General features: G+C 44.9%; 1 protein-coding gene across 1 annotated transcript; it reads right to left on the bottom strand.

Moving 5' to 3' along the window:
- Positions 1-697: 697 nt before the first annotated feature.
- LOC129843340 (histone chaperone asf1b-B-like) lies at positions 698-12,637 on the bottom strand. Its single transcript, XM_055911981.1, has 4 exons — positions 12,125-12,637; positions 8,579-8,694; positions 8,212-8,388; positions 698-1,734 (listed from the first exon to the last, which is right to left on the bottom strand). Exons 1-4 carry the CDS (start codon positions 12,231-12,233, stop codon positions 1,528-1,530), a joined length of 609 nt encoding a protein of 202 aa, XP_055767956.1. The 5' UTR covers positions 12,234-12,637; the 3' UTR covers positions 698-1,527.
- Positions 12,638-15,319: the final 2,682 nt, after the last annotated feature.

Below are 15,319 nucleotides of genomic sequence, written 5' to 3' on the forward strand. Positions count from 1 at the left end.
AGGATCACTGAACACATTGGGATGGAGGAATGGAGGGGGTGCAGAGGGACAAGAGACAGGATCACTGAACATTGGGATGGAGGAATGGAGGGGGTGCAGATGGAGAAGAGACAGGATCACTGAACATTGGGATGGAGGAATGGAGGGGGTGCAGATGGAGAAGAGACAGGATCACTGAACATTGGGATGGAGGAATGGAGGGGGTGCAGATGGAGAAGAGACAGGATCACTGAACATTGGGATGGAGGAATGGAGGGGGTGCAGACAGACAAGAGACAGGATCACTGAACATTGGGATGGAGGAATGGAGGGGGTGCAGATGGAGAAGAGACAGGATCACTGAACATTGGGATGGAGGAATGGTTCATTCAAGAGGGTTAAGAATGAGCAGAGCCCCCACCCCCCTCCGATGCAGTTGCTTAGCAACATGAGGCAAGTCTCATAGTGAAATGGTGGAGAAGCTCTTCCTCCTGCTGCATTTTATGAATGAAACACAGCGAGGGAGAAGCAGTCAGGCTCACAGCTTCTAGCAAGCCTCTCTTCTCCACCCCTCCTAATCTCCCCTCTCCACACTCCCCCCTACTCCCCCACTCACCTTCTCAGTGATGTAACCTCTCCAGTTGAAAACATAACACAGTATTTACAATACACACAGTATTTACAATACACACAGTATTTACAATACACTCACTACACACCTTTTAAAAACAACACGTTTATTATTATTACTTTCATTGTCACAAATATTACAATGCAAAACAAAATACAAAACAAACCATGACATCTCTTAAGCGCTAATGAATCAAAGGTATATACAGTAAAATAACAACAGTCACATGATTGACATAAACAAACCCCTCCCCCAACCCAACTACAACACATGTTGCCTCCCAAATGGTACCCTACCCCCTACATAGTGCCCTACTTCTGACAACAGCCCTATGGGCCCCGGACAACTCTAGTCAAAAGTAGTGCACTATGTAGGGAACAGACTGACATTTGGGACACATAACCAGGTTTGGGATCAAGTCCTTTTACATTCTATTCGGTAAGTAAAACAAATTCCAATTCTACATTTTTCTTCATTGAAAAGCCTTGATGTGAATTGGAGTTAGAGTACTTCCTGAATGGAAATGGAATTGAGGCCTGAACAGTCCTGGAGTCGCCCTGTAGGGTGAGGCTTTTTCCTAGACATCTGTCGCCCTCTAGAGGCCTACCTTCCGGGAAGTAATCCCAGATCGGGGATCGGTTGGAAAGGACTTTTTGGATCAGGAGTCTGACATGGCACCCTGTTCCTTGATAGTAAACTACATTGGAGCAGAGGGCCCTGTTTAAAAAGGAGGTGCTCTATGGAGGGAATAGGGTGCCAGTGGAGACAGAGACAGAGAGAGGTGTTGCTGTGTGAAGGAGGGAGACCGTATACCCTACAGTACAGCTGCTTTATTACAGGGACTCAACCTTCCTGCCAAAGACTGGCCACTGCTGGAGTAGAACGTGGCAAGGCAATGCTGGTGGGGTGGCTGTGTTCTACAGACAGTCCATAGAGTTACCAGACATCAGTCCTACAGATAACGCCTTGCCAGCTAAACAGGAGGAGGGCACCACGCTGCTGCTGCTGCTGCTGTTGGGGGAGGGGTCTACGTTCTCACTGTCCTCCATCCGGTCTGAACAGCCGTCCCAGTTGATATGGAACCGGGTCACACGGGGGTTAGAGGCCAGGATGTTCCTCTGCAGCTGGAGGAGGGGGTTACGGGGAGGGTTATGGTACGGGATCAAGGCTGGGAGTCCATTCCAAAAATAGTCTATTTCCGATTTCAAACTGTGGCGAGAATCCTTCACAAGAACCGATTCCTTTACAACAATCATTTCCTGTTTTGCATCACGTTGATTTTTCATGTTTTGTGATTTTTTGGTATGTGTATCATCGTGTGTATTACCTGTGTGTAGTCTGGTGTGTGTGTATCAGTGTGTATTACCTGTGTGTAGTCTGGTGTGTGTGTATCAGTGTGTATTACCTGTGTGTAGTCTGGTGTGTGTGTATCAGTGTGTATTACCTGTGTGTATCAGTGTGTATTACCTGTGTGTAGTCTGGTGTGTGTGTATCAGTGTGTATTACCTGTGTGTAGTCTGGTGTGTGTGTATCAGTGTGTATTACCTGTGTGTAGTCTGGTGTGTGTGTATCAGTGTGTATTACCTGTGTGTAGTCTGGTGTGTGTGTATCAGTGTGTATTACCTGTGTGTAGTCTGGTGTGTGTGTATCAGTGTGTATTACCTGTGTGTAGTCTGGTGTGTGTGTATCAGTGTGTATTACCTGTGTGTAGTCTGGTGTGTGTGTATCAGTGTGTATTACCTGTGTGTATCAGTGTGTATTACCTGTGTGTAGTCTGGTGTGTGTGTATCAGTGTGTATTACCTGTGTGTAGTCTGGTGTGTGTGTATCAGTGTGTATTACCTGTGTGTAGTCTGGTGTGTGTGTATCAGTGTGTATTACCTGTGTGTAGTCTGGTGTGTGTGTATCAGTGTGTATTACCTGTGTGTAGTCTGGTGTGTGTGTATCAGTGTGTATTACCTGTGTGTAGTCTGGTGTGTGTGTATCAGTGTGTATTACCTGTGTGTAGTCTGGCGTGTGTGTGTTTATTACCTGTGTGTAGTCTGGTGTGTGTGTGTATCAGTGTGTATTACCTGTGTGTAGTCTGGCGTGTGTGTGTTTATTACCTGTGTGTAGTCTGGTGTGTGTGTATCAGTGTGTATTACCTGTGTGTAGTCTGGTGTGTGTGTATCAGTGTGTATTACCTGTGTGTAGTCTAGTGTGTGTGTATCAGTGTGTATTACCTGTGTGTAGTCTGGTGTGTGTGTATCAGTGTGTATTACCTGTGTGTAGTCTGGTGTGTGTGTATCAGTGTGTATTACCTGTGTGTAGTCTGGCGTGTGTGTATCAGTGTGTATTACCTGAGTGTAGTCTGGTGTGTGTGTGTATCATCGTGTGTATTACCTGTGTGTAGTCTGGCGTGTGTGTATCAGTGTGTATTACCTGTGTGTAGTCTGGCGTGTGTGTATCAGTGTGTATTACCTGTGTGTAGTCTGGTGTGTGTGTATCAGTATGTATTACCTGTGTGTAGTCTGGTGTGTGTGTATCAGTATGTATTACCTGTGTGTAGTCTGGTGTGTGTGTATCAGTGTGTATTACCTGTGTGTAGTCTGGTGTGTGTGTATCAGTGTGTATTACCTGTGTGTAGTCTGGTGTGTGTGTATCAGTGTGTATTACCTGTGTGTAGTCTGGCGTGTGTGTGTTTATTACCTGTGTGTAGTCTGGTGTGTGTGTATCAGTGTGTATTACCTGTGTGTAGTCTAGTGTGTGTGTATCAGTGTGTATTACCTGTGTGTAGTCTGGTGTGTGTGTATCAGTGTGTATTACCTGTGTGTAGTCTGGTGTGTGTGTATCAGTGTGTATTACCTGAGTGTAGTCTGGTGTGTGTGTGTATCATCGTGTGTATTACCTGTGTGTAGTCTGGTGTGTGTGTATCAGTATGTATTACCTGTGTGTAGTCTGGTGTGTGTGTATCAGTATGTATTACCTGTGTGTAGTCTGGTGTGTGTGTATCAGTGTGTATTACCTGTGTGTAGTCTGGTGTGTGTGTATCAGTGTGTATTACCTGTGTGTAGTCTGGCGTGTGTGTGTTTATTACCTGTGTGTAGTCTGGTGTGTGTGTATCAGTGTGTATTACCTGTGTGTAGTCTGGCGTGTGTGTGTTTATTACCTGTGTGTAGTCTGGTGTGTGTGTATCAGTGTGTATTACCTGTGTGTAGTCTGGCGTGTGTGTGTTTATTACCTGTGTGTAGTCTGGTGTGTGTGTGTATCAGTGTGTATTACCTGTGTGTAGTCTGGCGTGTGTGTGTGTATTACCTGTGTGTAGTCTGGTGTGTGTGTATCAGTGTGTTTATTACCTGTGTGTAGTCTGGCGTGTGTGTATCAGTGTGTATTACCTGTGTGTAGTCTGGCGTGTGTGTATCAGTGTGTATTACCTGTGTGTAGTCTGGTGTGTGTGTATCAGTGTGTATTACCTGTGTGTAGTCTGGTGTGTGTGTATCAGTGTGTATTACCTGTGTGTAGTCTGGTGTGTGTGTATCAGTGTGTATTACCTGTGTGTAGTCTGGTGTGTGTGTATCAGTGTGTATTACCTGTGTGTAGTCTGGTGTGTGTGTATCAGTGTGTATTACCTGTGTGTAGTCTGGTGTGTGTGTATCAGTGTGTATTACCTGTGTGTAGTCTGGTGTGTGTGTATCAGTGTGTATTACCTGTGTGTAGTCTGGTGTGTGTGTATCAGTGTGTATTACCTGTGTGTAGTCTGGTGTGTGTGTATCAGTGTGTATTACCTGTGTGTAGTCTGGTGTGTGTGTATCAGTGTGTATTACCTGTGTGTAGTCTGGTGTGTGTGTATCAGTGTGTATTACCTGTGTGTAGTCTGGTGTGTGTGTATCAGTGTGTATTACCTGTGTGTAGTCTGGTGTGTGTGTATCAGTGTGTATTACCTGTGTGTAGTCTGGTGTGTGTGTATCAGTGTGTATTACCTGTGTGTAGTCTGGTGTGTGTGTATCAGTGTGTATTACCTGTGTGTAGTCTGGTGTGTGTGTATCAGTGTGTATTACCTGTGTGTAGTCTGGTGTGTGTGTATCAGTGTGTATTACCTGTGTGTAGTCTGGTGTGTGTGTATCAGTGTGTATTACCTGTGTGTAGTCTGGTGTGTGTGTATCAGTGTGTATTACCTGTGTGTAGTCTGGTGTGTGTGTATCAGTGTGTATTACCTGTGTGTAGTCTGGTGTGTGTGTATCAGTGTGTATTACCTGTGTGTAGTCTGGTGTGTGTGTATCAGTGTGTATTACCTGTGTGTAGTCTGGTGTGTGTGTATCAGTGTGTATTACCTGTGTGTAGTCTGGTGTGTGTGTATCAGTGTGTATTACCTGTGTGTAGTCTGGTGTGTGTGTATCAGTGTGTATTACCTGTGTGTAGTCTGGTGTGTGTGTATCAGTGTGTATTACCTGTGTGTAGTCTGGTGTGTGTGTATCAGTGTGTATTACCTGTGTGTAGTCTGGTGTGTGTGTATCAGTGTGTATTACCTGTGTGTAGTCTGGTGTGTGTGTATCAGTGTGTATTACCTGTGTGTAGTCTGGTGTGTGTGTATCAGTGTGTATTACCTGTGTGTAGTCTGGTGTGTGTGTATCAGTGTGTATTACCTGTGTGTAGTCTGGTGTGTGTGTATCAGTGTGTATTACCTGTGTGTAGTCTGGTGTGTGTGTATCAGTGTGTATTACCTGTGTGTAGTCTGGTGTGTGTGTATCAGTGTGTATTACCTGTGTGTAGTCTGGTGTGTGTGTATCAGTGTGTATTACCTGTGTGTAGTCTGGTGTGTGTGTATCAGTGTGTATTACCTGTGTGTAGTCTGGTGTGTGTGTGTGTGTGCATTACCTGTGTGTAGTCTGGTGTGTGTGTATCAGTGTGCATTACCTGTGTGTAGTCTGGTGTGTGTGTGTGTGTGTGTATTACCTGTGTGTAGTCTGGTGTGTGTGTATCAGTGTGTATTACCTGTGTGTAGTCTGGTGTGTGTGTATCAGTGTGTATTACCTGTGTGTAGTCTGGTGTGTGTGTGTGTGTGCATTACCTGTGTGTAGTCTGGTGTGTGTGTGTGTGTGCATTACCTGTGTGTAGTCTGGTGTGTGTGTGTGTGTGCATTACCTGTGTGTAGTCTGGTGTGTGTGTGTGTGTGCATTACCTGTGTGTAGTCTGGTGTGTGTGTGTGTGTGCATTACCTGTGTGTAGTCTGGTGTGTGTGTGTGTGTGCATTACCTGTGTGTAGTCTGGTGTGTGTGTATCAGTGTGTATTACCTGTGTGTAGTCTGGTGTGTGTGTATCAGTGTGTATTACCTGTGTGTAGTCTGGCGTGTGTGTGTTTATTACCTGTGTGTAGTCTGGTGTGTGTGTGTGTGTGCATTACCTGTGTGTAGTCTGGTGTGTGTGTGTGTGCATTACCTGTGTGTAGTCTGGTGTGTGTGTGTGTGTGCATTACCTGTGTGTAGTCTGGTGTGTGTGTATCAGTGTGTATTACCTGTGTGTAGTCTGGTGTGTGTGTATCAGTGTGTATTACCTGTGTGTAGTCTGGCGTGTGTGTGTTTATTACCTGTGTGTAGTCTGGTGTGTGTGTATCAGTGTGTATTACCTGTGTGTAGTCTGGTGTGTGTGTATCAGTGTGTATTACCTGTGTGTAGTCTGGCGTGTGTGTGTTTATTACCTGTGTGTAGTCTGGTGTGTGTGTGTGTGTGCATTACCTGTGTGTAGTCTGGTGTGTGTGTGTGTGCATTACCTGTGTGTAGTCTGGTGTGTGTGTGTGTGTGCATTACCTGTGTGTAGTCTGGTGTGTGTGTATCAGTGTGTATTACCTGTGTGTAGTCTGGTGTGTGTGTATCAGTGTGTATTACCTGTGTGTAGTCTGGCGTGTGTGTGTTTATTACCTGTGTGTAGTCTGGTGTGTGTGTGTATCAGTGTGTATTACCTGTGTGTAGTCTGGCGTGTGTGTGTGTGTTTATTACCTGTGTGTAGTCTGGTGTGTGTGTATCAGTGTGTATTACCTGTGTGTAGTCTGGTGTGTGTGTATCAGTGTGTATTACCTGTGTGTAGTCTGGTGTGTGTGTATCAGTGTGTATTACCTGTGTGTAGTCTGGTGTGTGTGTATCAGTGTGTATTACCTGTGTGTAGTCTGGTGTGTGTGTATCAGTGTGTATTACCTGTGTGTAGTCTGGTGTGTGTGTATCAGTGTGTATTACCTGTGTGTAGTCTGGTGTGTGTGTATCAGTGTGTATTACCTGTGTGTAGTCTGGTGTGTGTGTATCAGTGTGTATTACCTGTGTGTAGTCTGGTGTGTGTGTATCAGTGTGTATTACCTGTGTGTAGTCTGGTGTGTGTGTATCAGTGTGTATTACCTGTGTGTAGTCTGGTGTGTGTGTATCAGTGTGTATTACCTGTGTGTAGTCTGGTGTGTGTGTATCAGTGTGTATTACCTGTGTGTAGTCTGGTGTGTGTGTATCAGTGTGTATTACCTGTGTGTAGTCTGGTGTGTGTGTATCAGTGTGTATTACCTGTGTGTAGTCTGGTGTGTGTGTATCAGTGTGTATTACCTGTGTGTAGTCTGGTGTGTGTGTATCAGTGTGTATTACCTGTGTGTAGTCTGGTGTGTGTGTATCAGTGTGTATTACCTGTGTGTAGTCTGGTGTGTGTGTATCAGTGTGTATTACCTGTGTGTAGTCTGGTGTGTGTGTATCAGTGTGTATTACCTGTGTGTAGTCTGGTGTGTGTGTATCAGTGTGTATTACCTGTGTGTAGTCTGGTGTGTGTGTATCAGTGTGTATTACCTGTGTGTAGTCTGGTGTGTGTGTATCAGTGTGTATTACCTGTGTGTAGTCTGGTGTGTGTGTATCAGTGTGTATTACCTGTGTGTAGTCTGGTGTGTGTGTATCAGTGTGTATTACCTGTGTGTAGTCTGGTGTGTGTGTATCAGTGTGTATTACCTGTGTGTAGTCTGGTGTGTGTGTGTGTGTGCATTACCTGTGTGTAGTCTGGTGTGTGTGTATCAGTGTGTATTACCTGTGTGTAGTCTGGTGTGTGTGTGTGTGTGTGCATTACCTGTGTGTAGTCTGGTGTGTGTGTGTGTGTGCATTACCTGTGTGTAGTCTGGTGTGTGTGTATCAGTGTGTATTACCTGTGTGTAGTCTGGTGTGTGTGTATCAGTGTGTATTACCTGTGTGTAGTCTGGTGTGTGTGTATCAGTGTGTATTACCTGTGTGTAGGCTGGTGTGTGTGTATCAGTGTGTATTACCTGTGTGTAGTCTGGTGTGTGTGTGTGTGTGCATTACCTGTGTGTAGGCTGGTGTGTGTGTATCAGTGTGTATTACCTGTGTGTAGTCTGGTGTGTGTGTGTGTGTGCATTACCTGTGTGTAGTCTGGTGTGTGTGTGTGTGTGCATTACCTGTGTGTAGTCTGGTGTGTGTGTGTGTGTGCATTACCTGTGTGTAGTCTGGTGTGTGTGTGTGTGTGCATTACCTGTGTGTAGTCTGGTGTGTGTGTGTGTGTGCATTACCTGTGTGTAGTCTGGTGTGTGTGTATCAGTGTGTATTACCTGTGTGTAGTTTGGTGTGTGTGTGTGTGTGTGTGTGTGTGCATTACCTGTGTGTAGGCTGGTTTGACCGGTGGGTTCTCTCGGAGCTCTGGGTCGGTGTATTCATTGTTGACATAGTAACCGATACGGATGAACTCCTGTCCGTTGTAGGTGCAGGTGATGAGCGCCACGGTTACCCCCACAGCATCACTCTCAGGAATCAGCCCGGTGTTGGGGGCATCCGCCTGGAGGAGAGAGAGATGGGGTGATGAGAGGGAGAAAGGGAGGAGAAGAGGAGAGAAAAGAGGGTGGGAAGATAAAGAGATGATCTGATGAGAGGAAGGAGAGGTGGGAGGAGAAGAAAGAGATAGAGGGAGGAGAGAACTATAGAGAGAGATGGAGGGGTGTGTGTATCAGTCACTCAGTGTGTCTCACCTGGAACACAAACATGTGTCTGCCTGCCGGTACCGGTCCGACCAGAACTGAGTCCAGAGTCTGATCATACTCCTCACTCTCTGCTGAGCCCACATAGATGATCTTCCACTCCAGGTCTAAACACACACACACACACACACACACAGACACACACACATACACATTAACTTCCCTGACCCAGTCTGTAATACCTACATGTTTCAAGCAGACCACCATAGTCCCTGTTCCCTAGAACACTAAGGTAACCTGCATAAATGACTATCGCCCCGTAGCACTCACATCTGTAGCCATGAAGTGCTTTGAAAGGCTGGACATGGCTCACAACAACACCGTCATGCCAGACACCCTGGACCCACTCCAATTCACATACCGGCCCAACAGAGCCACAGATGATGCAATCTCTATTGCACTCCACACTGTCCTTTTCCACCTGGACAAAAGAAACACCTACGTGAGAATGCTGTTAATTGACTACAGCTCAGCGTTCAACACCATAGTGCCCTCAAAGCTCATCACTAAGCTAAGGACCCTGGGATTAAACACCTCCCTCTGCAACTGGATCCTGGACTTCCTGACAGGCAACCCCCAGATGGTAAGGGTAGGTAACAACACATCCGCCATGCTGATCCTCAACACGGGGTCCCCTCAGGGGTGCGTGCTCAGTCCCCTCCTGTACTCCCTGTTCACCCATGGCTGCATGGCCTCACGACTCCAACACCATAATTAAGTTTCCCAGCGACACGACGGTGGTAGGCCTGAGACCAACGACGAGACAACCTATAGGGAGGAGGTTAAAGACCTGGCAGTGTGGTGCCAGGACAACAACCTCTCCCTCAACGTCAGCAAGACAAAGGAGATGATTGTGGACTACAGGAAATGCTTCAAGTTCCTGTGTCTACATCACTAAGGACCTATCATGGTCCAAACACACCAACACAGTTGTGAAGAGGGCACGACAAAGCCACTTCCCCCTCAGGAGGCTGAAAAGATGTGGCTTGGGCCCTCAGATCCTCTAACACTTCTACAGCTGCACCATTGAGAGCATCTTGACTGGCTGCGTCTCCGCTTGGTATGGCAACTGCTTGGTATGGCAACTGCTTGGTATGACAACTGCTTGGTATGGCAACTGCTTGGTAGGGCAACTGCTTGGTAGGGCAACTGCTTGGTAGGGCAACTGCTTGGCATGGCAACTGCTTGGCATGGCAACTGCTTGGCATGGCAACTGCTTGGTATGGCAACTGCTTGGTATGGCAACTGCTTGGCATGGCAACTGCTTGGCATGGCAACTGCTTGGCATGGCAACTGCTTGGCATGGCAACTGCTTGGTATGACAACTGCTTGGTATGACAACTGCTTGGTATGACAACTGCTTGGTATGGCAACTGCTTGGTATGGCAACTGCTTGGTATGGCAACTGCTTGGTATGGCAACTGCTTGGTATGGCAACTGCTTGGTATGACAACTGCTTGGTATGACAACTGCTTGGTATGACAACTGCTTGGTATGGCAACTGCTTGGTATGGCAACTGCTTGGTATGGCAACTGCTTGGCATCCGGCCGCAAGGCGCTACAGAGGGTAGTGCGTAAGGACCAGTACATCACTGGGGCCGAATTCACTGCCATCCAGGACCTCTATACCAGGCGGTGTCAGAGGAAGGCCCTAAAAATGGTCAAAGACTCCAGCCACCCAGTTCTCTCTGCTAACGCACGGCAAGTCTAGATCCAAAAGGCACCTGAACAGCTTCTACCCCTGAGCCATAAGGCACCTGAACAGCTTCTACCCCTGAGCCATAAGTCTGCTGAACAGTTAATCACATGGCTACACTGAATATTTACATTGACCCCACTTTTAATTGCACTGAGACTCTTGCACCGGCTCTATGCACTCAATGGACTCTACCAACACACTCAATGGACTCTACCAACACACTCAATGGACTCTACCAACACACTCAATGGACTCCACCAACACACATGCTACACTGACACTCCAACGCACGCACAGCTACTCTGTTTATTATTATTATTATAAATTACCTCAACTACCTCGTACCCCTGCACATTGACTCGGTAAAGATACTCCTAGTATATAGTCTTGTTATGTTTTATTTTATTGTGCTACTATATCCTTTTTTGGAAATTGTTCTTACTTTTTAACTGCATTACTGGGAAATGGGCAGTAAGTAAGTCTAATAATAATAATATATATTTTTAAATGGTTAAATGCTTTTCATTATACAAAAATGCATAAAAGCGCATAAAAATAAATGTGTATAATATATATATATATATATATATATATATATATATACATAAATAAATAACCATATAAAATCAACAAATCAAAGTCTTGGAGGAAGGGTAGGTCAGCCAGAAATGAGGAGTCTGAAGGCCTGCTTTAAAAGGCCCAACAGTCTAAACATCCAGGAGGTCATCTGGAAGGGAGACCTAAAGGTGTTGCTGGGAAGAAAAGGACCCAATGTTCCGAGCCGGGTCACACATTGTTCCGAGCCGGGCCACACATTGTTCCGAGCCGGGCCACACATTGTTCCGAGCCGGGTCACACATTGTTCCGAGCCGGGTCACACATTGTTCCGAGCCGGGTCACACATTGTTCCGAGCCGGGTCACACATTGTTGCGAGCCGGGTCACACATTGTTGCGAGCCGGGTCACACATTGTTCCGAGCCGGGTCACACATTGTTGCGAGCCGGGTCACACATTGTTGCGAGCCGGGTCACACATTGTTGCGAGCCGGGTCACACATTGTTGCGAGCCGGGTCACACATTGTTGCGAGCCGGGTCACACATTGTTGCGAGCCGGGTCACACATTGTTGCGAGCCGGGTCACACATTGTTGCGAGCCGGGTCTACACCTGTTGTTTTGGGCAGATGTGACAAATACAATTTGATTTTAATTTAAGTTTACCACACACACACTACGTTTAAAACCCATCTATTCACTAGTGCACTATTTGTGACCAGGTCCCATAAAGCTCAGAGACTACACTATATAGGGAATAGAATGCTATTTCCGACACAACCACTCATTAAGTGTTGTCCCACCACCTCCACTTTAATGCGGGCATGATAGGTTTCTTCTTGTTAGTGGAAATAGCTATTTATCGGTTATAAAAATGACCTAGGAGAAGAAATACGTTTTTCCCGCAATTTATTCGTAAGTAGTTCCACTGTCTGACATGGTACTCTGTCAGCGCACCAATCGGCTCGAGTCCACCCAGATGTCAGAGAAGGACCGGAAACGCGAACAATACGCGCGGGCGCCAAATTCTGATGAAGTGTCAACACAAATAGCTGATTTACTCAAACAATACCAACATATTTGAATTTATCTAAGTAGTTAGCTATAAACATATACATGTAAAGTTAATTGAAAGATACATTTAAGTAAATTGTTGTTGCACCTAAAAGGCAACGGTAAGCAACATTATAATTACACAATAATACTATCGTTAGTAATCTACATACGTTTGCTAGATTTTACACAAAAAAAACAAGTTAGCAGCTGAATAACGTTACCACTCACCCTCCGGTAAATCCTCCATGCATTCGAACGTAATCTCGAACTGAAACGGGTTCCCAAAAGGGCTTGGGTTGTCCAACACAGCGACATTCAACACTTGAACTTTAGCCATTTCTTTTCAGTAGTCTTGAAAACGTAGCAGATTAATAATTTGAAAATGTATCGAATTTAGCTCGTTTATCTCCCTTGACGTTGCAGATAAAGGCAGGACGGAAAATAATAAACTAGCCAACGTTAACAATTCAGTCTCTTTGACTAAAGATTTACGTGTATGGCGTCCTTCTGATGGTTGTTACCGTCTTCTCTCCTGCAAACTTTGTCAATTTCAATTGCTTGCAATATAACACCTGCTTGGTAGATTCGTTTTCAAAATAAATTAAACAAAACCTTGCTTTGGCAGGTTTTTTGTTTGTAGTTTTCGGTTATTTTGTAGCTAGAGGATAACATTCGCACTCCCGCCAGTGTGTTCGGAAATGGTCCTCGGAACGTCACGAAATCCAGCAACGTTTCTTCTTCTCTCTTCCGGCTGTATAACTGAGGATGGTTGAACGAGAAACCTTACGCTGCCATCTAGTGACGGGAGGGAATAGTTCAGATTGAGATTTTGCAGAAAGTAGGCCTCCAGTACTAGCAGCATAAACGCTGCACAATTAACAAAATGACTAAACAATGAGTTGAGGAGAGTGGTTCATGTCTATTAGCTGATGATGTTGCACTCTGCTGAAACACAAACTCAGGATTGTGACTTAAATAAAGACCAGCTTGTGTGTGTGGGTGTGTCACAGGGGGTTGGTGGCACCTTAATTGGGGAGAACGGGCTCGTGGTAATGGCTGGAGCGGAATCAGTGGAATGGTATCAAATCCATGGTTTCCATGGTTTCCAGGTGTTTGATGCCGTTCCGTCTGCTCTGTCCCGGCCGAGCCGTTCTCCCCCTGTCTGTATGTGTGTATATTGTAGCGACCCTGGTTTATAAACGCTGATATTGACTCTGCCACTTGAGCATACTTGTGTTTCACAATCGATGGCGCGCTGGGCTTGGGGCCAGAACATAGACTGTCCCAGCCGCACTCCCTGCCTGTTTCATAACAATACTTACAGCTGAATTAGGCAGACAGTCACTGTGTACAGAATTGACGGGTCAGTTTCTACCAGAGTATATTCCCGAATCCTAAAAGGTAAAACTCCTCTCCAGTCCATACTCCCTCTGTATTAGGCTACAATGAGTTATGCAACTGCATAGAACTCACAGACGGTGTCTACCTTTAGTCAGCGCCCTGTTACTTAGACAATGCACTCGTTTTGACCAGAGCCCCCTGACACTGTTTTACACTATTTGTTAAAGATGTAGACTACAGAAGGCCTGTTTTTTCCTCCACAACGGTGTGTGTGTGTGTATGAGCGAGTGAGACAGAGACAGGCGATCATTTGGTAGTAGGTACTAGGTACTGATTGGCTCTTGCGCTACATGTGACAACTGTCCTCATTTGCATATGGACAGGTACGCTATGGTGAGCGTCGTAGAGAAGTTACCGGGCTGACACCGTGAATGTAGTTTTAAAGATAATCACGAAATCTCCTAAGTAGCCCTCGAACATCGCCAGTCTACACAAAGAGGACTACTGTTTCATACCGCCCACTGACTTCGGAAAATAGCTCATTGTAATCAGCAGGTAAGTCCATGGAAAACACCTAAATGAAACAATCGCCAGTGTTGTTTGATAGGTCCGTATAGTAGTACAGACTTGATAGTGTCGGCAGTGTTATTGACAAGTAGTTAAAGTAGGCCTAGGTTAGTTTTAGTAGTGGAACTTTAGCTTGATAAGCTTCGAATGCTGAAAGCCGTGTTTAGACCGTTTTGGGATGGTTTTATTTCTTTGTAACTGCAACGCGTTAGAATTGATGCATCTGAAAACAGGTGTTGCAGGCTCGGTCGCATTCCAACAGCTGGGCAGACATTCCTTCTATCGGCGCTTTGAAATGACGTATGTATGTGGCTGGGTTTCGCTCTGAATTCAAATATTAGTTTAGTTAAAATAGTTACTTTGACAGGCGATCCGTACAATGGAATGGTAATTTGCAGTTTGAGCAGATTTTAAAATAAAGCATCAAGAATCGGTCGTTTTTTAAATGGGTCTAGTCCTAGAGTTTATTAGTTGCTTCAACTTACTTGATAATGCATTTCATTATTCCGTATTCAGATTCTAGTCACACGGTGGCTGTTTAGGAATGGTTGTTTGGACAGTAAAGTAAATACGGTGCGTTTCCTCTATGTTGTGCAACTCGTGGTTTCAGTGTAGTGTTGATCAGTGTACTATTGTTTACCCAGAGCAGATCATTAACGATCTCACCGCTAGGAATGTTCAGACTCTCCAACACTGTGTTTGTGCTGTTTCATCTCTGACTGGGGGTGTGTCCCAAGTGGCACCCTATATATATTTGTAATGAAGACAATTACAACAATACTGAATGAACACTTTTATTTTAACTTAATATAATACATAAATAAAATCAATTTAGTCTCAAATAAATAATGAAACGTGTTCAATTTGGTTTAAATAATGCAAAAACAAAGTGTTGGAGAAGAAAGTAAAAGTGCAATATGTACCATGTAAAAAAGCTAACGTTTAAGTTCCTTGCTCAGAACATGAGAACATATGAAAGCTGGTGGTTCCTTTTAACATGAGTCTTCAATATTCCCAGTTAAGAAGTTTTAGGTTGTAGTTATTATAGGAATTATAGGACTATTTCTCTCTATACCATTTGTATTTCATGTACCTTTGACTATTGGATGTTCTTATAGGCACTTTAGCTTTGGCAGCCTAATCTCGGGAGTTGATAGGCTTGAAGTCATAAACAGCGCAATGCTTGAAGCACAGAGAAGAGTTGATCGCAAACGCAGGAAAGTGCTGTTTGAAGGAATGCTTACGAGCCTGCTGCTGCCTACCACCGCTCAGTCAGACTGCTCTGTCAGACTGCTCTAACAAACCATAGACTTAATTAGAATATAATAAACACACAGAAATACGACCCTTATGGTCAAATCCGGAAACTATAATTTCGAAAACAAAACGTTTATTCTTTCAGTGAAATACGGGAACCTTTCCGTATTTTATCGAACAGCGGCAACCCTAAGTCTAAATATTGCTGTTACATTATACAACCTTCAATGTTATGTCATCATTATGTCAAATTCTGGC

This window comes from Salvelinus fontinalis, unplaced genomic scaffold, assembly GCF_029448725.1.
Source record: "Salvelinus fontinalis isolate EN_2023a unplaced genomic scaffold, ASM2944872v1 scaffold_0120, whole genome shotgun sequence".
NCBI lineage: Eukaryota > Metazoa > Chordata > Actinopteri > Salmoniformes > Salmonidae > Salvelinus > Salvelinus fontinalis.